At 37.5% G+C, this 27,287-nt stretch overlaps 2 protein-coding genes across 3 annotated transcripts; one reads left to right on the forward strand and one right to left on the reverse strand.

Annotated features, from left to right (window-relative positions):
• The first annotated feature begins 1,485 nt into the window (after positions 1-1,485).
• On the forward strand, positions 1,486-21,597 carry LOC114368055 (cleavage and polyadenylation specificity factor subunit 2-like). 2 transcript variants are annotated; one of them, XM_028325401.1, is made up of 18 exons: positions 1,486-1,725; positions 2,182-2,350; positions 2,544-2,640; positions 3,944-4,070; positions 4,153-4,268; positions 4,496-4,590; positions 4,678-4,829; positions 5,150-5,207; positions 5,281-5,388; positions 6,520-6,769; positions 13,579-13,763; positions 17,612-17,704; positions 18,373-18,471; positions 19,934-20,065; positions 20,150-20,194; positions 20,334-20,501; positions 20,758-20,832; positions 20,954-21,597. In XM_028325401.1, the coding sequence occupies exons 1-18, from the start codon at positions 1,577-1,579 to the stop codon at positions 21,053-21,055; spliced, it is 2,220 nt and encodes a 739-aa protein (XP_028181202.1). In that variant the 5' UTR covers positions 1,486-1,576; the 3' UTR covers positions 21,056-21,597. The 2 variants fall into 2 exon arrangements, with proteins under 2 accessions (XP_028181202.1, XP_028181203.1); XM_028325402.1 differs by lacking the exons at positions 2,182-2,350; positions 2,544-2,640 and having other exon boundaries at positions 1,494-1,725.
• A 586-nt stretch (positions 21,598-22,183) lies between these two features.
• On the reverse strand, positions 22,184-26,831 carry LOC114368056 (protein NLP6-like). Its single transcript, XM_028325403.1, has 5 exons — positions 26,387-26,831; positions 25,158-25,729; positions 24,867-24,914; positions 23,800-24,736; positions 22,184-23,520 (listed from the first exon to the last, which is right to left on the reverse strand). The coding sequence occupies exons 1-5, from the start codon at positions 26,628-26,630 to the stop codon at positions 22,349-22,351; spliced, it is 2,973 nt and encodes a 990-aa protein (XP_028181204.1). The 5' UTR covers positions 26,631-26,831; the 3' UTR covers positions 22,184-22,348.
• Between the last annotated feature and the right edge of the window lie 456 nt (positions 26,832-27,287).

The following is a 27,287-nucleotide window of genomic DNA, read 5'->3' on the forward strand; positions in this document are numbered from 1 at the left end:
ACTAATTCAATCGTGTGGCTAGCTTGCTTAAAGGTCCACTATATTTCTTAGCCCATATCATAACACCCACCACCTAACACAGTGAACCACCATGCACCACCCAATAGAGAGACCTACTTACGAAAGCATGATGTTTTGCACTTGGAGAGAGAAAAGAAACAATAGCACAACAAGAGAGTGAGAACAGAAAGGTAGAGACGAACAATGTTGGGTGAGAGAGAAAGGTCTCTGGGAGTAAGGGGTGACGATAATGGCAATAAGGTTCGTGAGAGACACATCGCAAACGCATAGGTTATGGAGATCAACCTCAAAGCATTAAAGGAAAATAACCAAACATACCCCCACCAAATCATATTGAATAATTATTCCAGAATATGAAATTCATGTTCCAAGATAGATTATTCAAGATTACTTATACATTTTCATCATAACTATTGTAAAATATGATTTTTCTATCCCAAAATAGGAATAAAATAATTCTATTTTTTTTTGGAATAACTATTCCTAAGATCATATGATAATAAAGGAAGGGTATATATTGGAATTTTTGAAACATGGGGGGGGGGGAGTAAAAGGTTTCTAAAATTTATTATAGTCCAAACAAATGATTTTTAATAATTTTTTTAACTTTGTAATTATTCCATATCAAAATGATTGTCGAGAAATATATGTGTAAAATAATTTATATTAAAATTCAACAAGGTGAATTAAGATTTAAAATTTAATTAAGTAAGAATTTTTTTTTACAGATAATTGAATATTAAAATGACTGACGATGAAAATTTTTATGTCACTATTTAAATAGAATTTTGTTTTGCCTTTGTTTTTTTTCCCTAAATGAATGTTTTTTTATTAAATCTACTAAATGAAAGTTTCATCAAATTAATAAATGAGATTAAAAATAATGTTAGAAAAAAAAGAATGAGAAATATAATAAGAATAAACTATAAGAATAATCATTATAAATCTAAAAAATTAGTTGAATAATATGTATTGAACTAAATACAACAATAGGATTCAAGGCGCAGAGCTGGAGTAACCCTAGTTGTTTATTAATTGTGTTAGTAAGGATAGCAACTAGAACATAATTGATAGAATCTTTATTTTTAATATTATTGATTAATAAAAATTATAATTTTAAACCTATTATTTAAACGAAAATAAAATTAGTTATTAATATTGAAGATTGAAAATTGAAATATATATATATATTTAAAATTAAATAAAATAAATAAAAACATATGTAAAATCAAGGATTATACTAAAATTAACAATTTTTTAATATATAAAAACTAAAATCACAGATAAAAAATAAACAAACCAAAATCACAGACTGAAAATAAACAGAGGAGTGAAATTATAAATTTATAATTTAGGTTATTAATTGCAATAAAATTGTTATTTTACTTGTGTTTAATTTTTATTTATTTTTATTTTTCTGTCAAACAAAAAATAAAAATTTACCCTTATTTGTCAGAAATCCATTTACATTTTCCTTTTCCCCTCCTCCCTCTTTCTCTCCATAAACCCCACTGGTTTGACGAAGAACAATTTGATTTGTGGCAGCAAAATCAAAATGGGAACATCAGTGCAAGTAACGCCACTGTGTGGAGTGTACAATGAGAACCCTCTCTCGTATTTGGTCTCCATTGATGGCTTCAACTTCCTCGTCGACTGTGGCTGGAACGACCACTTCGACCCTTCCCACCTTCAACCCCTCGCCAGGTCTCTCTCTCTCTCTCTCTCTCTCTCTTGCATTTTATGACCTACCCTTCTTAAGGGAGCAAAAAAAATTGATTTTTTTTATGTGGGTATCTTTGTTTGAAACCCCTCCCCGTTTGAGGCATTGAAACTAGAAAGAAGAAGAACAATGTTTTTTTTTTTTAGTGGGGTGGAGTTATAATTGTGAAAGACAATGGAATTGATGTTCTAGGAATGTTTCTGGTGAACTTTTTTATGTGGGTATCTTTGCTTCATAACAAAATGTGATTTTCAGCTCGAATATTGATTTCTATGAGGTCTTTTCCTTCATTCCCTGTTTGTTGTTGAGGCAGTAGAACTAGAAAGAAGAAGAAAATTATAAATTTCTTTTTGTGGAATGAAGCTTGTGTTTTAGCCTGTTAGGAATGTTTTGTTTTGTAACCTTTGATTTCATATTGAGGTTGTGTGGTTGGCATGTAGGGTAGCATCAACCATAGATGCTGTTTTGCTTTCACATGCGGATACACTTCACCTTGGTGCCCTTCCATATGCCATGAAGCGGCTTGGACTTTCTGCCCCGGTTTATTCAACGGAGCCTGTCTACAGATTGGGCCTTCTCACTATGTATGACCAGTACCTCTCAAGAAAGGTGAAATTCCATGCTGGTTTGTTTGATTTTTTGTTGTTAGGAGGAAGATTTTTTGTGCTTGTTGGTTTGTAGGATGTTGAATATCTCATCCTCTTCTGTGTGTGTGATTGCCTTTTTAATGACTAGATAGAATTTGGAAAATGTGTGTTATATAACTGGATGGTTAGGCTGAGGTATCTTGTTCTTTTTGTAGCAAGTGTCGGAGTTCGATCTGTTCACGCTCGATGATATTGATTCTGCTTTCCAGAGTGTAACGAGGCTAACATATTCTCAGAATCATCATTTCTCAGGTAGGAATTTGAACAATTGTTGTAATGTGATGCATTGAAGTGGTAGTATGCATTTTGTTTAACTCCACCCTTTCACCTCCGTATTCTCTCTTCTTTTGCCCCACTGTTATCTTTTTAGTTTTTATATAATATAGGCTAGTTTCTGAACCATAATCTCATTCAACCCTTTATTTGTTGAAATGAAATTAAAGGCCATTAGGAAATCCAAAGTTCCCTGCAAACTGAAACCCTTTAACTGAGCAGCCGCTCTCTTTGAAGCTAAGGGTATTTCTCATAGGGGAGCCAAAAATGATCAACTTTGAAGCTGTTGTTAGCCTAATTTTTTTATGTTTACCATGCTATATAGTGAAAATATGTTCTTTTGTCACCTTTCATGGTTATTTGGTAAAATAGAAAGTGCCCTGAATAATAACAACTTCACATATTTTCAGTGTCTAGTGTCTAGTGTCTAGAATTATTTGCATGAATAGAAGATTTTTGTTAATGACCAGAGAAAATTGATTCGAAAGTTTAGTTTATTTGTGAATGCACCTCAATTTCAAATATTTTGGAGCTTTGAATTGAAATAAATCTAGTATTCATGTGAATCCACTTCATAGTATCCTGTTTAAAATTTTATTTTCAGAAAATTAGTACTCATTTTTGTGGTAAAAAGTTTACTGATTTACACTATGTGAAGTATTCATCCATGTTGCAGAAGTTAGAATGATATAAATGCATACAGTGATTGATGATACGAAATTAAAGCATGCATTATCAATTCATAAAATTAAAGCTTTTGATGTGAGACAAAAAGATTTCGACACTTCTATAAAATAGGGTATTGTCACCCCAACCTCTCATGTAATCTTCTCGATCAATGCTATTTAATCTTTTAGAGTACCTCTTTGATTCTGATATGCCTTCATGTTTCACTACTGTTAGATTTCAGCTTAAAACCAATTGGATCTAAGTAAAGTTGCCCAATAGATATATAAGCTGCACCCTCTCTATCTAAGGCCAGGTAGCTTTGAGTGTGAGGGGGGATGTTGGAAAAAGCCACCTAAATTGTGGTCAACCCTAGATATAGGGTGTGTGTTGAAAGTCCCATATGACAGATAGCCGTGGGTAAAAGGGGACATGTTGAAGTCCCACATTGACTAAAGATAGTACTGAGATAACTATATAAGTGAGGCAATCCTCACATTATACATCGGTTTTGTAGGGCTGAGTTAGGCTCATAACCCATGTTCTGACAACTAATTAATATCCCCTCATTTTGGTTGTTATCTTTATTGACATTTTAATTTTTAACCACTTTTAGGCAAGGGAGAAGGGATAGTGATTGCACCTCATGTTGCTGGACATCTTCTGGGAGGTACTATTTGGAAAATTACAAAGGATGGTGAGGATGTCATATATGCTGTTGATTTTAATCATAGGAAAGAAAGGTAAATTACCCATGGTTAAGTTTTATCTTATATATCTTTAGAGAGAAAAAAGGAAGCTACTTATCAATCTAATTTTTATTAGGCATTTGAATGGAACTGTTCTAGGTTCTTTTGTGCGTCCAGCTGTTCTAATAACTGATGCTTACAATGCTTTGAACAATCAGCCTTACAGACGTCAAAATGACAAAGAATTTGGAGGTAACCATCTTTTTAATCTTGTATTGCAGCACTGTGATATGACTAAGATGGATTTTCTCAGTTTTTGCTTTCTCGAAAGCTGTTAAGAGAAAACTAAAATGTTTTATGTTTAGTACATTCACTGATGAGGCAAGCATATACTTTAATCTTAATCAAGAAATGAAAAAAAACTGTTTAGGATTTATGTGCTTTGGTTATTCTGATCATATATTTTGTTTATTATTTAGATATCTTAAAGAAGACTCTAAGGGCAGGTGGCAATGTATTACTACCTGTTGACACAGTTGGACGAGTGTTGGAACTTATTCTGATGTTGGAATTGGTCAGTATAAGACACATGCTTATACTCTCTTTCTCCCTTTTTCCCCTACAGTATATGTGACTTAATATCAGATTTTGTTTTTTGCAGTATTGGGCAGATGAAAACTTGAACTACCCTATATATTTTCTTACATATGTTGCATCCAGCACAATTGATTATGTGAAGAGTTTCCTTGAGTGGATGAGTGATACCATAGCAAAGTCTTTTGAAAAAACTCGTGAAAATATATTTCTTTTGAAGTAAGTGGTCTCATCCTTAACTTACAGTTGGAGTAAGATATTCATGTCAATTGTTTATTTATATGTTGTTTTTTGGTTCTCAGGAATGCTATTAACACCTACTTACTGTTGACATGTTAAACCTATGATTACTTTGAGTTTCTTGAGATATCTATAGTAAAGGTTTTGTCCAATAAGGAGTGAAAATTGAAAAATGGCCTTTCAAAACCTATTTGTTGTCACAGTTTAAGTTATCAAACAAATCAATAATATCTTGTTATGATTATGATTGCTAATGCTATCTTGTGTCTAAAACTAGACTGCTATGCTTGTACCTGTAGGTATGTCACCCTTCTGATTAACAAGACTGAGCTTGACAATGCTCCAGATGGCCCAAAGGTTGATTATTTTGTATGCTTATCTTTCATCAGACCAACTTCCTTACCGACTCTTTCACATGTACCTTTCATAGGTTGTTCTAGCATCCATGGCAAGTTTGGAAGCAGGCTTTTCTCATGATATATTTGTTGAGTGGGCCAACGATGTAAAAAATCTTGTCCTTTTTACCGAAAGAGGCCAGGTATATTCTTTAGAAAAATTTCTTTTTCCTTTATGTCTTTCAGTATTCATGTGAATCACTATAAATTATTGCATGTTTCTCTACGTTTATCTGCTAATTTATTAATGGCTTCTCCTTAAGTGTTGATGTCAGTTGCATTTGCATTTTGAATTTCAATATGAACATTGTTTTAGCTTTTCCTGAGGCATCAAAGATTAAATAAGTGAGGGAAAGGATGTGCTTAAGTTTGCAGTTGCTAGTTACTGCAGTGCTCTATAAAATATTCTCCTTTGCATTTACTGATAACCTACTTTGATACTGGTCCTTGTGAATATAACGTAATGTTGTTTCTAAAGTAATGTGGCATGGGCATTGATTTTTCTGTTGTGAAAATATTAGATAATTCAAACTTTTGGAATTGAGCTTCTTCTGTTGGTTATTGGATAGTGATCGAGTTTAATTCATAGCCTTACCTACTTGTAAATTATAATATACCTTGGCTTGCTCTCTCTCTCTCTCTCTCTCTCTCTTGTCTTTGCTAATATAATGCCTGTGACCAAAACATCCCTTTCTTTGTATCCATTTGGACATATCTTTTCATTGTAGCATTTGAGGTGATACAATCCTGGTTTCCTCCCTTACAATCTTCCCACCCAATAATTGTCTTGTCTTTATCTTACACAATTTTCAACCACACATAAACAGATACAAATGCTGCTAATTTTCCATCTTTTGTCTTTTGTTATTGTTGTGTTTTTTAAATTGTATCTTAGCAGGCTGTATCTTCTCTTCTATTAGCCTTACAGAATATTATTTCAAATTTATTTTCATAAAAATATGCTCTATGCTTGTGCTAATAATGTTTGATTTCTTTTCTTCATTTTTGAGCAATGAGAATGGAGAAAAGATCATTGGTCATGTAGTATTTTTTATCTGTGATGTATTTTCTTTAACAGCTTAAATTTGATGTTTGCTATTCTTAGAATGAGAGCTTGGGCCTAACTCCAAAACCCCAAAAACTAGCTCATGGAGTGAGGGTTGCACCTTAATTATATACTCTATCTTGGTCTTATCTCTAGCCAATGTGGGACTTCGGTTTTTTCCAATAGCTATCATTTGTTTCAACTGATCCTCATGTGTTTGGATACGTAGTTTGCCACACTAGCTCGTATGCTTCAAGCTGATCCACCTCCAAAAGCTGTCAAAGTCGTTGTGTCCAAGCGTGTGCCTTTGGTTGGGGAAGAGCTAATCGCCTATGAAGAAGAACAAAATCGAATTAAAAAAGAGGCTTTAAAAGCCAGTCTTATGAAAGAGGAAGAATTGAAAACATCTCATGGGGCTGATAATGATATTAGTGATCCAATGGTCATTGATTCTGGCAATAATCATGTACCACCTGAAGGTATGAGTTGTTGTATAAATTTAGTACTGTTCTGTTAAATGTAAAATGTAATTAGGTAATCAGAATTATCCATTTCAGATTCATGTAATAATTACATTTTCTCCTTAACTGTCTGATTTTGAGTTGTGTCGTGTATATTTGAAAATTTCTATGATTATAGAACTGGACTTTTTGTCTTCAACTGGTTTTGTGTCTTGATAAGTACTGGGCATTCTGAATTTTAAAATAAAAGACTACCATTTCAACCACATCAAACAACATTGAATTGTCTTTGGAATATTATTCATCTTTTTATGAACTTTCTAATGTGATATTACTATAATATAAATCATGTCATATTTACCTTAAAACATGAACTTTTTTTCTTTCAAGATATGCATATTCACAGACAAATACATACTCCTGATCTGTGAGTTTTAAAATGAAAGACTACCATTTCAACCACATCAAACAACATTGAATTGTCTTTGGAACATTATTCATCTTTTTATGAACTTTCTAATGTGACATTACTATTTAATTTTTTTTAATATAAATCATGATTTAAAACCACAACTAAGTAATAACACAAGAGAGAGAGAGATGGGCAATAGAGAGAGAAACAAGGAGAGAGAGAGAAACAGGGGGAGAGAGAGAAACAGGGGGAGAGCAAGAGAGGAAAACACAGAGAGAGAGAGAAACACGGTGGAGAGAGAGAGAGTGAGACAAACAGCTAGTTGTGTCAAGTTGAGAGAGGACAGAAATCGATCTAGAGAGAAGGAGTTAGAATCCAAGTACGGAAGAGTAGATGTAAGATGGATTCCAGAACAGCTTCACTCGGCAAATGACGATGATCACGGTGGAGTATGGCACGAAGTAAGGAGCAAGCGGAAATGGAGACCGGCAGAAAACAGGGATAGAGTGCACACGAACAGCTTCAAGCGTCAGGACAGAGCGGGGACATGGCGAAACAAACTCGACGTCACGACTTTCTACTTTTCTAGATTCCCAGCAGGAATCAAGGAGGAAGACCTCTGGAAGATTTTTCAGAAGTGGGGTAAAGTTTGGGAAGTCTTTATTCCCAAGTATAAGAACAAGGAAGGCCAGAGGTTCGGATTCGTTAGATTTAAAGACGTACAAGATGAACGGAAACTGGAGTTACAGCTTGATGCTAACATATACATCGGAAGCATGAAACTTTTTGTCAATAGGCCGAGATATGACAGGGGGAGGGTGAGTCGGAATAACAGGAATGTCAATTACCCACAGAGGGGGGAGATAGTGGGGAAGGAGATGAAGCCTTTATATTCCGTGGATAGGAAGAGATCCTATGCGGAGGTAGTCAGAGAGGAGATGGAGGATGTAGGAGGCCCTTACTGTAAAGGAGAATCTTCTCTAGGCAAGGCACGGTCAAAGCAGAGGACGGTGGTCTTGAGCTCCCATAAGGAGACCAACGAATGGCTCCAGAAAGCTTGGATTGGAAGGCTAAAAAACAGAGGTATGTTTGAGAGGCTGGAAGAAGAGCTTCAATGGATTCTAGATGGAGAGGTGAACCCATGCTACTGGGCCGACGACTGGATTTTCCTTCCCTACCTGGATGATTCCAAGGCGGAGAGAATCATTCACGAGGAGAAGATCTCGGGGTCATCTCCAGTCACCGAGCTTCAGAAATGGAGCCCGGATATTAGACCAGAACACAGGCTGACATGGGTCCTGATATGGGGTCTTCCGCCGACGGTGTGGGCGCCGGAAATCATGCAGAAGGTGGTGGAAGATATTGGGGAGATGGTAGAGGTGGACGGGTCGGTGGAGGATCGTAGGAGGATGGACGTCGCTCGAATCCTTATTCGTACGGACAAAAGGCCGCGTCTTCAAGAGGTGGTGCTGGCCACCATTGACGGTGAAACCTACCACCTGGACGTCTTGGAGGAGATGCCTGGTTATTGCGCGCCGAGGAAACAGCAATGGAGCGTAGCAGATTTCCCGCCGTCCCCGTTCTCGACACCACCAAATACTCCGATATTGGCAGGCGACAGCCCCCCAGCTACTCCAGACGGTGGTTCCGACCACCGAGATGGTGAGTCGCCCAGTCAATGGGGCAATCACCAGATGCTTTCCAGTAGCTTTGTCCAATGGATAAAGCCCAAAGGTCAGAACCAACCTGGTCGGTCCGTCATTGTCAACGCCGACGTGGACCAATCACATGAGTACCGTCACCAGAAAAGAGTAGAAGCAGACATTGGTGCAGTGAACGAACCCAATAACGTTCACTTTACCCAACAAGGCAAAGATTTAAATGTCTCTGTTGAAAGAAAAAAGAAGAATAGCATGCAAAAGGAAAAAGGGAAAGCCAAAGTCAAACAACATGGTTTAGACCAACACAGAGACCTTTCTGTGTTAATCAATGGAACCAGAGCTTTTTGCAAAGAAACGGGAAAATTGGAGGATTTTATGTCTGAGGATATGTCTTCCTGCAGAAGAGAAGATCTCGTGAAGGAGACACCTTTAGTTAACACACACAACGAGCCTTTAGAATCCAACGAGCCCGAAGTTGATTTGGGCCCCAAGGTTATGGGCCCATCTGAATCTGTAACAAAGGTTTATGTTAGAAGAAAAGTGGTGATGGCTAGTAGGGGACAGGCCCAATTTCATAAAAGTCCAACCATGAACCCAGCAACGGGCTTACAACCTGATGATATACCTTCAGATCCAGAAGAAGAAGTGGAGAAGCAACTTGCCTTGTTAAAAGACCTGGGTGTGACCCATGGGAGTGATGTTTCGAAGGTCCAACAGTTATTGGAGGACATGGACACCAGAGTTAACAGAAAGGCAGCCGAGATGGGCATTAAAAATCAGCAGTTATGATCATCCTTTCTTATAATTCAAGAGGCTTGGGGAGAGGAGTCAAGTGGACAGCCATTAGAAGGACCATTATAAAGTATAAAGTGGACATAGCTTGCTTTCAAGAAACCAAAAAAGAAAGTTTGATAAAGGGACTTGTCAGGCAATTTGGGGGGATTCATCTTCGTCCTGGGAGTATGTTCCCTCTATTCAGGCCTCGGGGGGACTGCTCTGCCTGTGGAACAATTCTGTTTTTGAGGTGGATACTAGAATAAAAGGTAGTAATTATCTATTGCTGGAAGGGAGGTGTGTGGATATCAATCAAAGGATGGTTGTGGTAAACATCTATGCCCCTTGTGATCTTGCTGGGAAGAGGCTCATGTGGGATGATCTGAAACAGATGAGGGCTTCCAAACCTCCTGGTATTTGGTGCTTCATGGGGGATTTCAATAGTATTAGAAACCAAGATGAGAGATTCAGCTTATCACAAAGTCGTGCTGATCCCCTAAGTATTTCAGAATTCAACTCTTGGATAGCTGAAATGGAATTGCAGGAAATTAAGTGTGTTGGCAGTACTTATACCTGGATAAGATCGAATGCAAGGGTCAAGAGCAGACTTGACCGTTTTTTGGTTTCAGATCAGTGGCTTCTTTCTTGGCCTGATAGCACTCATTATACCCTTCCAAGGGACTTCTCCGATCATTGCCCTATAATCTTGCAAACTAAGAAAGTGGACTGGGGCCCTAAGCCGTTTCGGGTAGCAGACTGGTGGCTCCATCAAAAAGGATACCAAAGAGTGGTTAGAGAGGCATGGAGAGCTGATCAACAACCTGGATGGGGGGGATTTCTGCTTAAAAACAAACTGAGAATGCTAAAATTGTCAATCAAACAGTGGAGTAAGGAGTTTGGTAATATCAGCTCTAAGGAGATCCACAGAATTCAGCAAAAGTTAAACGCTGTGGAAGATATAGCAGCTACCAGGCCTCTGTCAGAGGAAGAGATCAAGAATAGACATTCCCTCCAGCAGCAGTTGTGGGAAGTTTCCACTGCTTATGAATCTCTATTGCGACAAAAATCAAGATCAAGATGGCTTCAAGAGGGGGACAATAACACAGCATATTTCCATAAAGTTATAAATTCCAGGAGAAATTATAATTCTATTCAAGGAATTCTCATAGAAGGAAGGTGGGTTCAACAACCAGAAGAAGTAAAAGCTGAAGCTGTGAAATTTTTCCTGATGAGATTTTCTGAACAAAACTGTTATAGACCAACCCTTGATGGAGTACAATTTCCATCTCTTTCTCATAGTCAGAGACAGGATTTAATCCTTCCTTTCACAGATGAGGAATTAAAGGAAGCTGTGTGGAGCTGCGGTGGAGACAAATGCCCTGGGCCCGACGGTTTTAATTTTAACTTTATTAAACACTTCTGGGGAGTGATGAAACCCGAGTTTAGAAGATTTGTGGATGAGTTTCATGTTCATGGATGCTTCCCTAGAGGCAGCAATGCCTCTTTCCTAGCCTTAATCCCTAAAATAAATCACCCACAGTCCTTCAATGATTATAGACCAATCTCTTTGATTGGATGCATGTACAAGGTGATTGCTAAGCTACTAGCAAACAGGTTGAGGACTGTCCTACCTACCTTAATTGATGAAAGACAAACAGCTTTCATTAAAGATAGGCATATACTTCATGGCATCTTGGTTCTTAATGAGGTGATGGAGGAAGCTGTTAGGAGCAAAAAGCCAGCCATGATCTTCAAGGTGGATTTTGAAAAGGCTTATGACACAGTTTCATGGTCTTTCTTGGATTATATGCTACATAGAATGGGTTTTTGTCTCAAATGGAGGAATTGGATCTCAGCTTGTCTCCACTCAGCAACCATATCTATTTTGATTAATGGCAGCCCTACAAAGGAATTTTGTCCATCTAGAGGGCTGAGACAAGGGGATCCTCTAGCCCCTTTGCTTTTTAATATAGTTGGGGAAGGTATGACTGGCCTTATGCGGGAAGCAGTTCGGAAACAGCTGTACAAAAGCTACAGGATGGGGAAGCAAAAAGAACCCACAAACATTCTGCAGTATGCAGATGACACTGTTTTTGTGGGTGAAGCTAATTGGGATAATGTTGTGGTTTTGAAGGCTTTGTTGAGAGGTTTCGAAATGGTATCAGGCTTGAGGATTAATTATACCAAGAGCCAGGTTGGAGTTATAGGGGGAGATGTTAATTGGATCAATGCAGCAGCTCAAACCTTGAACTGCAGTCTTTTAGAAACCCCTTTCAGCTACTTGGGTATTCCGATAGGGGTTAAATCATCAAGCAGTATAGTCTGGGAGCCTTTAATTAAAAAATGTGAGGCTAAGCTATCTAAATGGGCCCAGAAAAACATATCCATGGGAGGGAAAATCACTCTAATCAATTCAGTTCTTAATGCGCTGCCTATATACCTCCTGTCATTCTTCAAGATCCCTCAAAAGGTAATAAACAGATTGGTGAAGCTGCAGAGGAATTTTCTGTGGGGAGGAGACCAAGATAATAAAAAAATCCCTTGGGTGAAATGGGACATTGTCTGTCTTCCCAAGTGTGAGGGGGGCCTAGGGATAAAAGACATAGCAAAATTTAATACGGCTCTGTTGGGCAAATGGATTTGGGCCCTAGCTTCTGATCACCAACAGCTTTGGGTTAGGATTATCAACTCTAAGTATGGAGGTTGGGAGGCCTTGCAGTCTACTCGGGTCTATGGAAGACAATCTGGTTGGTGGAGGGATCTAAGAAAGTTGTATCATCATGAGGGGCAGAACATTTTTCAGCAATGCATGAGATGGAAGGTGGGATGTGGGGATAAAGCTTACTTCTGGAAAGACAAGTGGACAGGGGAGGATTATACCCTCCAACAGAAATACAACCAGATGTTTCTCATCAATGAACAACAAGCTGATCTCATTTCTAAGATGGGGTCTTTTGACCAAGACAGGTGGAGTTGGAATTTCAAGTGGAGGAGGAATCTGTTTGATTATGAGAGTGTTCAAGCTGTGAATTTTATGGAGGAGGTCAATTCCATGCACATTCAGAGATCTGTCAAAGATGTTATGGTTTGGAAAGCTGATCCTAGTGGGGTGTATACCACTAAGTCTGCCTATAATCTACTGATAACTCCCTCTTCACCAGCCTTGGATAGGAGAACATCACAGCTACTTTGGAATATGAAAATTCCTCCAAAACATGCAGTTTTCACTTGGAAGCTTTTAAGAGGAAGACTTCCCACGAGAGCTAATCTCTCAAGGAGAGGGGTGAATATTCAGGATACTACTTGTCCTTTATGTGGTGATGTGCAAGAGGAGGTGGGGCATTTATTTTTCAACTGCGAGAAGATAGTAGGGCTTTGGTGGGAGTCCATGAGCTGGATTCAGGCTAAGGGACCTCTAGCAGTCTCTCCGGTGGACCATTTTCTTCAGTTTTGTGATGGTTTTGGAGCTGTGAGAAATCACAGTACTTGCTGTGGATAGTGGGTTGCATTGACAAGTACTATATGGAAGCATAGGAACTTCCTCATTTTCCAGAACAAACCTTTCGAGCCGCAGAAGGTCATGGAAGATGCTATGTTCTCAATATGGTCTTGGTTAAAGGCTAGACAAAAAGGTTACAACATCAGTTTTAACCATTGGTCTTCCAACATCTCGGATTCCTTTGGTTAAACCTGTATGGGGTAACTTTTTTAGGTGGGGTAGCTTGTGCTTTTTGGAGGGCAGCACCAATGGTGCCTTGTATTTCCTATATCCAGTACCACTTGTACTGTTTTTGCATATATTAATATATATCTAATTTTGCCTTCCAAAAAAAAAATAAAAATAAATAAATCATGATTTACCTTAAACAGATCAAGAGTATGGATTTGTCTGTGAATATGCATATCTTGATTTTTTTTCATGTTTTATTAGTTCTTACAATTTTGATAAAGTTCCTTCACTATTTGATTTGCACTTGCAGTGACTGGTCCACGAGGCGGAGGTTACCGGGACATATTTATTGATGGATTTGTTCCCCCTTCGACGAGTGTTGCTCCAATATTTCCCTGTTATGAGAATACCTCAGAGTGGGATGATTTTGGTGAGGTCATAAATCCAGATGATTATGTAATTAAGGATGAAGACATGGACCAGACAGCAATGCATGTAAGTTTCTTTTTTGAAACATCTACCTTTCTTTTTTCAAAAAATCTACGGTAGTGTTTATATCATGTTTGTATTCTGAATTAGAACTTGCAAGTTTCAATGGATGGAATATAATTAATTTACTTATTCGAAAGTATGTTCAGACTTGCCAAACATAAAGTCAATTACATTAATGGATCATAAAGCAGAAGGAAACTTTATAAAGGAAAAGCATATGATACAATAAAAGAGTGGGCAGTAGACACTCTAATTCAGAAGCTAATCTTATAGCCGAATTCAATGAGTGGCTGGCTGATATGGAGATTGATGATATCCCCTGTGTGGGGAAGCCTTTCACTTGGGTTAGGCCTAATGGCTCTTGCAAGAGTAAGCTAGATAGAGTGTTAGTTTCTGATGCGTGGCTTTCTAAGTGGCCTGATAGTTCCCAACTCAATCTTGAAAGGAACTATTCAGATCACTGCCCCATCTTATTGACCTCGAAATGCTCTGATTGGGGCCCTAAGCCTTTTAGGGTCTTCGATGCTTGGCTGTCTAACAAGGACTACAGTAAGGTGGTTAGGGATTGTTGGTCTGAAAACCAGCCTTTGGGTTGGGGAGGGTATGCTCTAAAATGCAAACTTCAGAACCTAAAACATAGACTAAAATCCTGGAGTAGAGATATCTGTAGAGATCTAGGCAGCAAGGTGAAGCAAACTCAGAAAAAGTTGAATGATCTGGAGGACTCTCTCACAGCTCACCCCTCTGAACAGGACATTCAACTAAAAAAACTCAGTCTGACCTTTGGGAACAGTCTCTCCTTCATGAATCAATCATGAGACAGAAATCTAGAAGTAAGTGGATCAAAGAGGGTGATGGCAACACCTCTTACTTCCACAGAATAATTAATTTTAGCAGAAGAAGGAATACCTTGAGGGGGCTTCATATTGATGGCAATTGGGTAGATCAACCTGCTGCGGTCAAGGCTGCAATTCTTCAGCACTTCCAATCTAGATTTGCTGAACCTTCTTTGAGCAGACCAAACCTGGATGGGGTTTTCTTTAATGTTCTGTCCAATAATCAGAGAGAAATGATGGTGGAACCTTTTAAAGAGGAGGAGATTTATAGTGCTGTGTGGTCTTGCGGGAGTGACAAAAGTCCAGGGCCCGATGGCTTCAATTTCAGGTTCCTAAAGCATTTTTGGAATGATTTGAAGCCTGAATTCCTAAGGTTTTTCTCGGAATTCTATGCAAATGCAGTTTTCCCTAAGGGCCTTAATTCATCTTTCATTTCCCTTATCCCTAAGATCAAGGATCCCCAACTTATTAGTGATTTCAGACCTATATCCCTTATTGGTTGTGTTTACAAAATTGTTGCTAAAGTCCTATCAAATAGGCTAAGCAAGGTCATGCATCACTTAATAGATGAAAGGCAACTAGCCTTTGTTAAGGGCAGACAATTGCTTCACGGGGTTTTGATTGCCAATGAGGTTGTAGAGGAGGCTAAGAGATCTAAGAAGCCTTGCCTGGTTTTTAAAGTGGATTTCGAAAAAGCATATGACTCGGTGTCTTGGCAATTCCTCTTCTACATGATGAGAAGAATGGGGTTTCATGAGAGGTGGCTTGGATGGGTAAAGGGCTGCCTTACATCAGCATCCATATCTGTTTTAGTAAATGGAAGTCCAACAGAAGAATTTAAACCCCAAAGTGGCTTGAGACAAGGAGATCCTTTGGCTCCTTTTTTGTTTGACCTGGTTGCTGAAGGTTTGACAGGTTTGATGAGGGAAGCTGTGTCCAAAAATTGCTACAACAGTTTCATGGTAGGCAAGAATAGAGTTCCAATCAACATCCTCCAATTTGCTGATGATACTATCTTCTTTGGGGAACCATCCATGGACAATGTCACAGCTATTAAAGCTATTCTTAGAAGCTTTGAGTTGGTATCTGGCCTTAGAATTAATTTTGCTAAGAGCCAATTCGGTGTGGTAGGCAAATCTCAGGATTGGTGTAGTCGTGCTGCTGATTACTTGCACTGTAGCCCTCTGCAGTTTCCTTTCTTGTACCTAGGGATGCCTATAGGTGTTAATCCTAGGAGGAAGGTGGTGTGGGAGCCTATAATCAGAAAATTTGAAGCCAAATTGAACAAGTGGAACCACAGAAGCATCTCTATGGCTGGCAGAACTACTTTAATCAATGCTGTCTTGACAACTTTGCCCTTATTTTATGTCTTTTTTCAGGATCCCTTCAGCAGTCATCAAGAGACTCACTGCTATCCAAAGACAGTTTCTTTGGGGTGGCAATTCAGAAGGGAAAAAGATAGCTTGGATCTCTTGGCAGCAAGTGTGTGCTCCTAAAGAAAAGGGAGGGCTGGGAATTAAAGATATCAAGGTGTTTAATAGAGCTCTCCTCATCAAGTGGAAATGGTTGATGTTCCAGCAACCGGATCATCTTTGGAGCAGAATTCTATATTCAAAATACAGGGGTTGGAGAGGCTTGGAAGAGGGTCCTTATAAACAGAATTTCTCCTCTTGGTGGTCTGATTTAAGATCAACTATCCAGCACAGCAGTATGACTGCTGTCAATAAGCACTTTCTTTGGAAATTGGGCAGTGGAGATCAAATCTTATTTTGGGAAGACTCTTGAGTGGGTGATGGCTCTGTTCTTAGAGAAAAATACCCAGATTTATATCAAGTATCTTCTCAAAAATTTCAGACAGTGGCAAGCATGGGGATTTTTGGAGAAAATGGCTGGGAGTGGAAATTTTCTTGGAGAAGACATCTTTTTGATAGTGAATTGGGGGAAGCCACAGCTTTTATCGACCAGACCTCAGCTATAAGTCCTATTGCAGACTTGAAGGATGCTTGGGTGTGGGGAGCTCAACCAATGGGAATCTTCTCTACAAATTCTGCTTACAACTGTCTCAGATCTGAGCAGCCTCTCCATCAGCCAATCAGTGGCTTTAGACAGCTTTGGGAAATCAAAATCCCCCCTGCAGCTTTATCCTTTGCCTGGAGATTACTCTGGGATAGGCTTCCTTCTAAGGATAATTTAATCAGTAGGCAGATTGTCCTCCAAAATGACCTTTGCCCTTTCTGCCAAAGCCAAGTGGAATCTGCTTCTCACCTTTTCTTCACTTGTTATAAAGTTATGCCATTATGGTGGGAATTCAATTCATGGGTGAAGGAAGATAGAGTTTTGCACAGCAAGCCCATGGACAATTTTCTTCAGCATTGTTCTCTGGCTGGATCGAGGACTTCTAACAGAAGGAGGAAGATTTGGTGGATTGCAGCTACCAGATCCATTTGGAGTCTTAGAAACGACATGGTTTTCAACAACCAGTCTTTTGACATATCTAAATTGATGGACAGAACTATTTTTCTCACTTGGTCTTGGTTGAGGGGTTGGGAAAAGGATTTTACTGCTCCTTTTCACCAATGGTCCTCTTATATGTCTTTGTCATTCATCTAATGTGTCATTTATAGGGATGGGTTTTGTTGATTTTTGGTGGCTGTTGGTTATTTTTCTGTGTTTTAGGGGATGTTACCCCTTGTATTTTCTGTAGTACCTCTGGTACTATGCTTCTTATATATATAATATTATCTTTGGCCGTTCAAAAAAAAAACAAAAAAAAACAATAATATTAAGCTCAGTAACTTGTTATGGTTTATTTTGCATTTGGCTTCTATGTTTTTAACTGTTCTTTCATTGACATTTGAATGACATGTAACAGATCCTGCTTCTAACTGAAATATTTTCTCACATGTCATTTAAGAGTTCTGATTTAGAGGAATGGAGAGTTTTGCTGGCATCTATACTTCAACCCTATGTTTTTAATAACAATCCTTGATTATCGTTTTTCCTATTTTCTATCAGGGTGGAAGTGATATAAATGGAAAACTAGATGAAGGTGCTGCAAGTTTGATACTTGATACAAAGCCATCAAAAGTCGTATCTGATGAAAGGACTGTAAGTAACAGTATTTATTTATTATATTTTAATGTTTCTGCTTCTTATGAATAGTAAATTTATATAATTGTGTTTGGAATTGAGACATGTTACTGTTGTATTTCAGAAATTGATTAGAGGAACCAAGGTTAATCTTTTTTATTTTTCCTTTTCCATTTTTGCACTTTGAATGTCATTAAATTTCATGATTTTCTCAAAGATTTTAAATCTATCTGTTCTTGAGATTTTACAAAAGATGATATTATGTCTGTTTTTCCTGCAGTCATAGTAATCCTGCTACTGAATTGTTCCTCAAACCTATTATTTATTCCTTAGATACTTGTATGTGTCTTTGTTCTAAGTTTGTCTCACAGGCATCTTATGTTTTTTCTGTATAATAAATCAAGCAAAATATAGATGTAATTGGTTAGAGTTGGAACCACTTTGTTATGTGCATTTTGAATTTTATCATGCTGTTCATCATTTTTGATTCACCCCTCTTAATTTGGCTGCAAAACACATCAGATAGGGAGCGTTATTGTGGGACATGGAATCTTCTTTTAATTATTGATGTACAGATGCATTTCTTGCGTTTCTAATATCTAGTGTTTATCAGTCTACTTCTATAAATCTTAAATCTGCCGAATTTACAAATGATAGTGTAAGGTGTTGACATTATTTTTGTCCAGGTGCAAGTCAGGTGTTCATTGGTTTACATGGATTTTGAAGGACGTTCAGATGGAAGATCCATTAAAAATATTCTCTCTCATGTGGCTCCCTTGAAGCTGGTATGGATCTCTTTGGTGTTTTTCAGTTAACTGAAGCACACCATTAAATCTTCTGTAAATTATATTTGGATGTTCATGATTTTTTAAATGGAACAGCTTCAATTAGGTAGTTTATCTTGCCACCTTTAAATACCATGGTATCTTGAGCAAAGCAATTCTTTGACCAGGGCTGCAATTCAATTGAGTGGTGCAAGGAGTTAGGACATTAGCTGGTTAGTGTTATGATGGATAGATAAAGGAGCTGGAAAATATATGTAAATTGTGGGCTTACTTGATGGGTTTTTGTGGGTTGGAAAGCTGAATAAACTCAAGGCTGTTGTAATGTTTGGAAGGGTAGCTATCAAAGGCAATTTCATGGTTTGAGGCGGAACAGTTTCGAGACAAGTGTGAAGAACAATAAAATTGGTGTTTATTTCCAACATAGCCCAGGTTCCATGATTGCCTTCTAAAAACCTTGAATTTGAGTCTCCCTTTTGGCCATAGATGAGTCATCCAACTCCCCTTGTTACACTTAACCTTCAGAACTTCAATCCATAGCTTTCCCCCCCTTAGATGAAATTTACCGTTAATATTATTAGTATAAATGTTAAAACTTAAAACCACTTCTTAAAATGCTTTGCGTGTTGGTGGTGTCATTTCAGACTTTCCTGTTTCTTTTTCTTTTATATAAAAACAGGGGTAAAACAGAGAAAACATAGTATATTAGGGGTTCACTTGGCTGTGTTAAACTTCAATCACTATATGGCGGTGTACTGATTAAACAGAAGAGGCATCTCCTTAAGGCATGATTGTATATTATCATCCCTTGATCATGGGAAACTCGCAGCTGTGTGAGAAAATTACATAGCTGCCTTATTTGGGAAACCCAAGTTCCACATCGGCTAGAGATAGTGCCAAGATAGAGTATATAAGTGGGGGACAACCTTCACCCTATGAACTAGCTTTTAGGTTGAGTTAGACTCAAACCCACATTCTAAGATGATATCAGAGCCTAGCCTAGATCCATTAATGGGTTACCCACCATATTATCCACGCATCAAGCTCAAAAGTGTTGGACGTGAGAGGGTGTATTGGGAAAAACCCAAGTCCCACATTGGCTAAAGATAGTGTCAAGATAGAGTAATGGGGAGCAACCCTTGTCCTATGAGCTAGCTTTTGGAATTGAGTTAGGCTCAAACCCATATTCTAAGATGCCAGAGGTTTGCCACATGACCATCTGAATGCCACAGAAGAAAACCTCACAGACAGCTGCGTGATTTTTGTGGCAGCATCATAACTTTTATGATTGCATTTTGCTAATGCCTTCACATTATTTAGCATTATAACTTTTATGGGCCAGCTGACTCTGATAAATGATACTGGTTTAAGGAACAAACTTATAAGCTATATTATTATTATATTTCATTTGCCTTTTTGTTTCTGTATCATGCATGATGATGAATACATAATGATTTTTCGAAAGGTTTTGGTGCATGGATCAGCTGAAGCTACAGAGCATCTGAAACAGCACTGCCTGAAGCATGTCTGTCCACATGTTTATGCTCCCCAAATTGAAGAGACAATTGATGTTACCTCTGATTTATGTGCTTATAAGGTACAATGATTTCAATTTTCATACATTTCTGAAACAGCTTTGCAAGATGTCAAAATTAATCATGGTATGCTTTTCTGAGTATAGGTTCAACTGTCCGAGAAGCTCATGAGTAATGTACTCTTCAAAAAGGTAAAAAATATGTCTGAATGAACTGTTCCTTTTTATACTTGCATGTTATTTATCATGTTGAATAGCAACAACAACCTAACTTATCCCACTAGGGTGGGGAATTCATAATTTTGAATAATGAATATAAATTCAACTGCAGCTGGGAGATTATGAAATAGCTTGGGTTGATGCTGTAGTAGGGAAGACAGAAAATGATCCGCTTTCGCTGCTCCCTGTTTCTGGAGCAGCTCCTCCGCATAAATCTGTTCTTGTTGGTGATTTGAAATTGGCAGATATCAAACAGTTTCTCTCCAGCAAGGGTGTTCAGGTACTTGTTCAGTTATAGTCACCGTTCTTCCTTGCTCTGATCGTCTGTTAGTACTGAAGTTTTTTCCATTTCATTTCCTAAGTAGACATGCTGATCGTTGTACTCCTTAAGGAAACTGATAATGTTGAAGCTGATGAAATTTTTTGAAAATGCTGTTGTACCTGTGTTCTTTACTCGAAACTTGAGTGGAAAAATTAGTGGAACGCTGAATTTCTACTTTATGAGAATATGTTTCATAATGTAATTAACTTTATAGGTGGAATTTGCTGGTGGGGCTTTGCGTTGTGGTGAATATGTAACTCTTCGGAAAGTTGGGGATGCAAGTCAGAAGGCAAGTGCTTCTTCTGAACATTTGTTAATTTTGCACATGAAATTGATTTTTTAATATAGCAAGACCGACCAGTTTTTGGATCAGCATTCTGATCTATTAAGATGATCTCTTTTTCTAATAGGGTGGTGGTTCTGGTGCTCAGCAAATAGTTATTGAGGGTCCTCTGTGTGAAGATTACTATAAAATTCGTGATTATCTCTATTCACAGTTTTATTTGCTTTAGATTTGGTTGGACTCGTGCAATGGCAAATCATGAACTTCTTTCCTTCTCTGCCCTGTTTTCTCTGGACCTGTTTTTCTGATAAGGTAGAGAATGCAAAATTGCTCTGGTAAATACATGGCTTTCAAGACTAAATAGGTCTGAGTAGCAGTGCTCGGGCAATTGCAAACTGGGTTAATTTGGTAGCCATTTGAACAAGATTCACAGGGTCTCACTTTGATGTTTTCGATGAAGAAATCACGTATCATCATTTTTGTCCCTCTGATTTACATCAACCACCATAGCTTCTGGTGGATGTGATCTTCAAGTGTGTTTAATCTTTGTAGAATTATAGAAAAGGAAATGTAATTTATTCCTGTGTAGGCTCCAGATTTTGAAAGGGTATTCATGTGTCTGTTGTCCTCTATCGCCACATGCAGTTTCCACACTAAAGTGAAATCAGACTGACATAAAATTAATCTGTGTAAGGATTATCCTTATTAATCTGGCTAAATATAATTGAACAGAACAATCTAGTTTAATCAAAACTGTTCTATTATTTTTAATGCCTCTACTTTTCTCCTGAACTTTGGTTTATTTGTTCAACGCCATGCTGTGTGACAAGAAAAATATACTTGTACAATGTCTAGTAGCACTATCTGAAAACATTTTTGCTCCTTTGAATTAGTTTGTAGAAATGATTTACTTACTCTAAATTTAAATAACAATCATGATGGCATTCAGCTAACTGCAAATTTGTTATGTATGATAATTTTATCTAATTGGAATTTTGTTATCGAATCTGGAATTATGTATGATAATTTTGTTAAATTTTATAATATTTATCTTGAAAGTGAATATTTTTTATGAACTTATGATATTTTTATTGGCAAACTATAAAAAAATTTCATGAATACAAACTACACTCTTTTAAAAAAGAACGGTAACGCAATGTTAAAGTAGTCCAAATGAGTTGACTTGCAAATCTCATATTGTTGTCGAAAAAATTTCACGGTTAGAAACATTCTGTTCTCAATTTGTTAAAAATTGATGCTAAATTATACATTTTGGCGGCAAAATAATATTCCTTCAACACCATCTCTACTTTTTTAAACGTCATAAACAATATAGTATAATGTTGGATGATAGTAATTATAAAACTTGGACTTTAAATCCAATAATATGTGTCTTGCAATTTGCGCATGTAAGAAACTTTTTTTCTTCTCTTTTTTTGATAAAAAGCTATTATTTTATCACAAAAAAAAAGCTATTACTTATAACTACAAGAATCTCAATAATTGAATAATACAAGCCAAACTATATACAACCTTTCCAATCTCCTGAGCTCTCACAAGAGCTTCCGAGAATGGGCAGTATATCATGCACCACAAGCCTGATTACGTTGCTGCCTGATGATCTTGAGATGTCCATGCACTCCTGCAGGTCTGCATCACAGGCTATCAAAACCCATTCATGATCATCATCCAGATACTTGATATCAAATGTTCCCGCCTCTAGTTTCAATCTTTTGGCAATTTCCTCTTTCAGTTCCACAATACCACAGTCCATAGAGACCTTAAACCTTATGATATCTTCTTTATATGTTGCCTTAATAGTCACACTCTTCACCTCTTTCCTAACTGCAAAAGGTGTCAGAGTGTTATTAAGGTTATCCATGTGTTGCATTTGAGGCAAGTCAGAACATTGAGGATTCATCTTGTAAGCTTCTGGAACCTGATCCTCCAAAACAGCATCTGCTGAAGGGCATAGATTTCTCAAGTCTTTAGAACTACCAGCACGCTCAAGTAGCTGTCCTCCAAATAGTTCTTGAGGTTCTGTCGTTTCTACAATGTGAGGCATAGGGTATGCAGTTGTGCAGTTCGGTGTACTAGTTGAGTGCAGTGTTGTTGACCCCAGTGATCCTCTTAACACAAGACATTTCTCACTGTGGCCTGTTACAAATATATCTTTAGGAGGTGAGATTTCATTTGGGGGACTACCATGGCATGAACCATGAGGAGTAGGATTTCCACTGCTTTCACTTGAGCCACTTCCAGTTCTAAACTTGTTTGTGCCTTTAGTGCCAATCTCCTGAGTGGCCACTCCTCTATCATTAATCACTTTCTCAGGACTTTGTGCCCTTGCTTCAAGTCCAAGGAATTGATCTTCCATTGCAGCCTGCCTTTTTGTTTCTGATGCTCCAGACGCATCAAAATCCTTTTCATTGATCTTAGGTTCCGATGGCCTAATGGTCAATGATGTTTGGCGGTTGAACTTGTTTGAAGTGGATGGCTCAGAAAAGGAACCGGCAGCAATGGGAAGTGAAACGGTACTTAGAGAATTCAAACCAAATGCTCGTTCAGCACCATGGACTGATTCAATAACACACTTGAGCTTGGACAGGGAACGGTTAACCTTTTTTATCTTTCGAGATGGCCAGCGTGATATCCCATGCTGCCTACAGATGCGCTTCATTGTAGTAGGGCAAACTGTATAGCAAGAATATTATGTATGAGCTGCTACTAATAAAAATGAAAGCTACTAGTAATAGACAATGGCCAATTTTGTGTTTTTTTATTGATTGATATATTCTTTGATAACTATAAGTTTCTAAGAAGTAGCAAACTTAGATATGATAATGGCAGAATTGTTGGTAGTTACTATATTTCATGAACACTTTACTGTTGTAGATCAAACTAGCACCTTGGTAGAGATAACAAAAAACATTTATTTTTAACTGTTAAATCAGAGAATGAAACATAACATACCACCAAGGCTCTTTGCAGCATCCTTAAGGCTTCCTGTGAAGTAATGTTGCAAAACATCAAGACTAATTGATTTCTCAGCTTTTCCACGTTTTCTCTCTGAGGGTTTCTTTTTGGTTTTGATCTTTAAGGAAGTGTTCTGATCAATGTGTCCACCTGCATTATCACCAAGACTCCCTCCATCATTTATACCATCAAAGTATGCCATTATTTTCTGTTCTGATGGCTCCAGTGGCAGCCCCTCCCCCACATTTGGCGAGGCATGTCTAGGTGGTGACTTAGAAGATTGAGTAATTGGAATGGACTCAAACCTCAAATTAACTCTTTCATTTCTTGCTTCTATGATTTCAATTGAAGCATTTTCCTCAAGTTCAATGCCAGAAGCAATCTTAAGACTCTGAAAATGTGGCTTCATTGTTGCCAATATGGATCCCAACAATCTTTTTTGTTCATTAAAGTCTGTGATCCCAGGAGGCAGAAAAAACTCTAGCACATAATCATCATTTCCGGTATGAGAGCTTTGTAAGCATACTGCAAAACAGCTGGTTAAACCAAACATGAGTGCATAATGTACTAAGGGATATTCAGTTTTGCAGAATTGGGCGATGTTTCCACAGAAGCACATGTTGTGGGACAAAAATGCCCTCCCAGCAACTCCTTGACCTTGTTGTAAGTGATGCTCAACACAGGCCTCATGAAAACCCCATGTATGAGCATCTATTACATAGAATGCTACCTCAGTTATAGACATGCAAACTTGCCCCATGCAACATCCATCAAAACTTGAGCAACTTTTCTTATGACCACCGCCATGTGCTAAGACACTCCGATGCTTACATGGAACCCATGTTTGTGCCAGAGGCAAACTATGAGTTTCACACACAACTGTCAGTATCTCCAAAATCTCGGCTAATGCATACTGGCGGTCTTCGTTACATATCTGGTTTAAAAGAATTGCCAGGTTATATCTGTGACAATAGAGGAGTACGATAGAAGTCACAGAACTACATATATATCTAATATTTTTGAGAAAATAAACAAGATAGGGATGCATGATAGTAGAAAACGACCTGAATGTATTGATGCTCCAAAATTTCTGAACTCCTCAACTTAACCGCCTGCATGGAAACTGACAGAAGGTAACTCAGGAATGTAAAAAATGTTTGTAATCAGATACATTTTCCAACATGTTAGTAACAAGAGTCAAATAATCTCATGGCAGTTACCTTTGTGAAGATCAATCTTTAAGGGTATATTAATATTAATAATAATACATATGATATAACCATCACATCGAACTCACCAAATATGAGCAAAGCATGCAGCTTATATTAAATAGTACAGTTCAAAAGAAATCCAACCTCAAGGGCTTTGCAGATTTTATCAACCTCAGGAGCATAGTTAATCTTCTGTGAAGTCATTATCAACTCCACTACAGCCACACATGACTGTCCTGCAAGCTCAAACACAGGCAGGGCCAAGGTTCCGCGGACATTGTAATGTTGCGCGTGATTTAGGCGCTGATACTCTTTACTAGAATAAAACTGAACATTGGGAGTCCATTCTGGAATTTTTTGCTGAAAAACTCGGCCGGGAAGTCCCATGATCTCATCATTCTCCCCATCCACAGAGAACATATACATCAGGGAAACTGTTCTATACTGATGGAGTCCATTACTATGTGGATCAAGAACAAATGGTTGGCCTGAAGTTGTAAGTGCATACCGATTTCCATTCCTCATAGGTGCCCAAACCTGAGCTAGAACATTTTGTTCAGTCAACTCTTTGAAGTGGCGAAGCGCTTGTGTCATTCTTTCCTTGATTAGACAATAAGCATCTGGATTTTCTGAAGTTGGGATGGCTACAAGGGGTGGCACAGTTTTTTTGTTGTCATAATTTTCAACTAGATTTTCAGTTGTTGTATTTGTATTACCTGAAAGCAGTAACTTCAGTCATCAAAAAATATAAAGCTCATGTTTAGCATCAGATGTCATTGGAATAAACTATGAATTATTTGTACAGTTATGTTTCAGCTCAATATCATATTATATCTAACACTTCTAAGTTTATAAACAACTACAAATGCCAAAATACATCTTATGCAGGCAATAGTCAACATCCCAAGAAAGTAGGAATTATTGACAAAGCTATTATGGCCTCTAAATATGAGATAGCTTGAAAGAAAATGAAAGGTATAAAGAAATTATTACACAAAAATGAAGCCTTATAGTTTAACTATTTAATTTATAAGATGGAGATAAAAAGAAAATTCATCTTTAATCCAAGGTGGCAGATACATGCCGCAAAGTTGATGCATTTTCATTTGCCTTATAATCAATATTCTCAACAAATTAGAGCCTCAAGAACAGTGATGGAAATAATAATAAAAAAAGGTTAAAATTCCTTCAATTTTCATAAACCTTGTTAAATTTCACAATCAACAGTGGTTACTATTCAAGTTATAGTCAACTTGAAATCAAGCAAGTCCTAAAAAGTTGAAGAAAACTCCAATATCCAATTCAACATCCAAACTGAAACAAACCAAGACATACAACAAAATAGAAAACTGTGGCAATTAACAAAGAGATACCTGCTGAAGCTGCAATCCTGATTAGCCTCTCATCTTCGGCATCAGAAAAAGCCCAGACAGGAGAACAAGGTTGGTCAGAGATAGTGGAAAAGAGAAAAGGAGACATGGGGTTAGAGACCAAAGATATATGATCCGAGGGCCATAGACTTTCCAGGCTAATGTCAAAATCCATGGCAAAACCATGTTCCTCCTGTGGCTTTGACTTGGGAGGAAGGTCAGGATTTTCATCCTTGGACTCTGACATTTTTTCACTATGATGCTTTTTCCTTGAAAATTGGTGTGTACAGAGTGATTAAGTTTGGAACTTTGTAATGATGATGGGAGTTGAGAAATGAGAACTACACAATAGAAAATAATCTGGTTGAGCAAAATTGCAGAAGGTGGAGAATATCAGAATATGCAACAAAATAAAATGTTTACTATGCATATTATGCCACTTGTTTGTTGAGACAAAAGGTGATTGAATGGTTGGATAAATAATAATAATGTTATAAAAGAAAGACAACAAATTTTCATTGATGGGAGGGACCAAATGCCAGTTGCAAAAAAAAAAAAAAGATGACCACTAGGTACTTGTCTTTTTCTTTGATATTGTTTTCAACATTTTTTACTAATGCATACGGAATGAGGGAAAACATGTTGGGGTTAAGAAAATAAAAATGATGGTATATTGTATCAGAGCTAGATATTTATCCATGTGAGGTTAGTTGAAGGTTACATGTGCCAAATTTATTATTATTTTTTGTCATGGTACAATATAATTATGTAATAGAGAAAATAACAAAAGAAAATTTATGCAAGATTATCAAAGAAGATACTGACATAAAAAAAAGTTAAGATAATCATTGAATGTTAACTTTTTATATCGACAAATATTAATTATTAATTTTTGTTAATAGAA

The sequence above is a fragment of the Glycine soja genome, chromosome 9 (assembly GCF_004193775.1).
Source record: "Glycine soja cultivar W05 chromosome 9, ASM419377v2, whole genome shotgun sequence".
Lineage (NCBI taxonomy): Eukaryota > Viridiplantae > Streptophyta > Magnoliopsida > Fabales > Fabaceae > Glycine > Glycine soja.

What these genes read in the sequence shown, in the direction of transcription:
- LOC114368055 (XM_028325401.1), top strand. Translation starts at nt 1,577, where the DNA reads ATGGGAACATCAGTGCAAGTAACGCCACTGTGTGGAGTGTACAATGAG. An exon ending in CACCTTCAACCCCTCGCCAG is followed by an intron (nt 1,726 to 2,181) that starts GTCTCTCTCTCT and finishes GTTGGCATGTAG; the next exon opens with GGTAGCATCAACCATAGATG. An exon ending in CTGATTTATGTGCTTATAAG is followed by an intron (nt 20,066 to 20,149) that starts GTACAATGATTT and finishes TTCTGAGTATAG; the next exon opens with GTTCAACTGTCCGAGAAGCT.
- LOC114368056 (XM_028325403.1), bottom strand. Translation starts at nt 26,630, where the DNA reads ATGTCAGAGTCCAAGGATGAAAATCCTGACCTTCCTCCCAAGTCAAAG. An exon ending in CAGGATTGCAGCTTCAGCAG is followed by an intron (nt 25,730 to 26,386) that starts GTATCTCTTTGT and finishes TACTGCTTTCAG; the next exon opens with GTAATACAAATACAACAACT. An exon ending in AAATCTGCAAAGCCCTTGAG is followed by an intron (nt 24,915 to 25,157) that starts GTTGGATTTCTT and finishes GTTTCCATGCAG; the next exon opens with GCGGTTAAGTTGAGGAGTTC.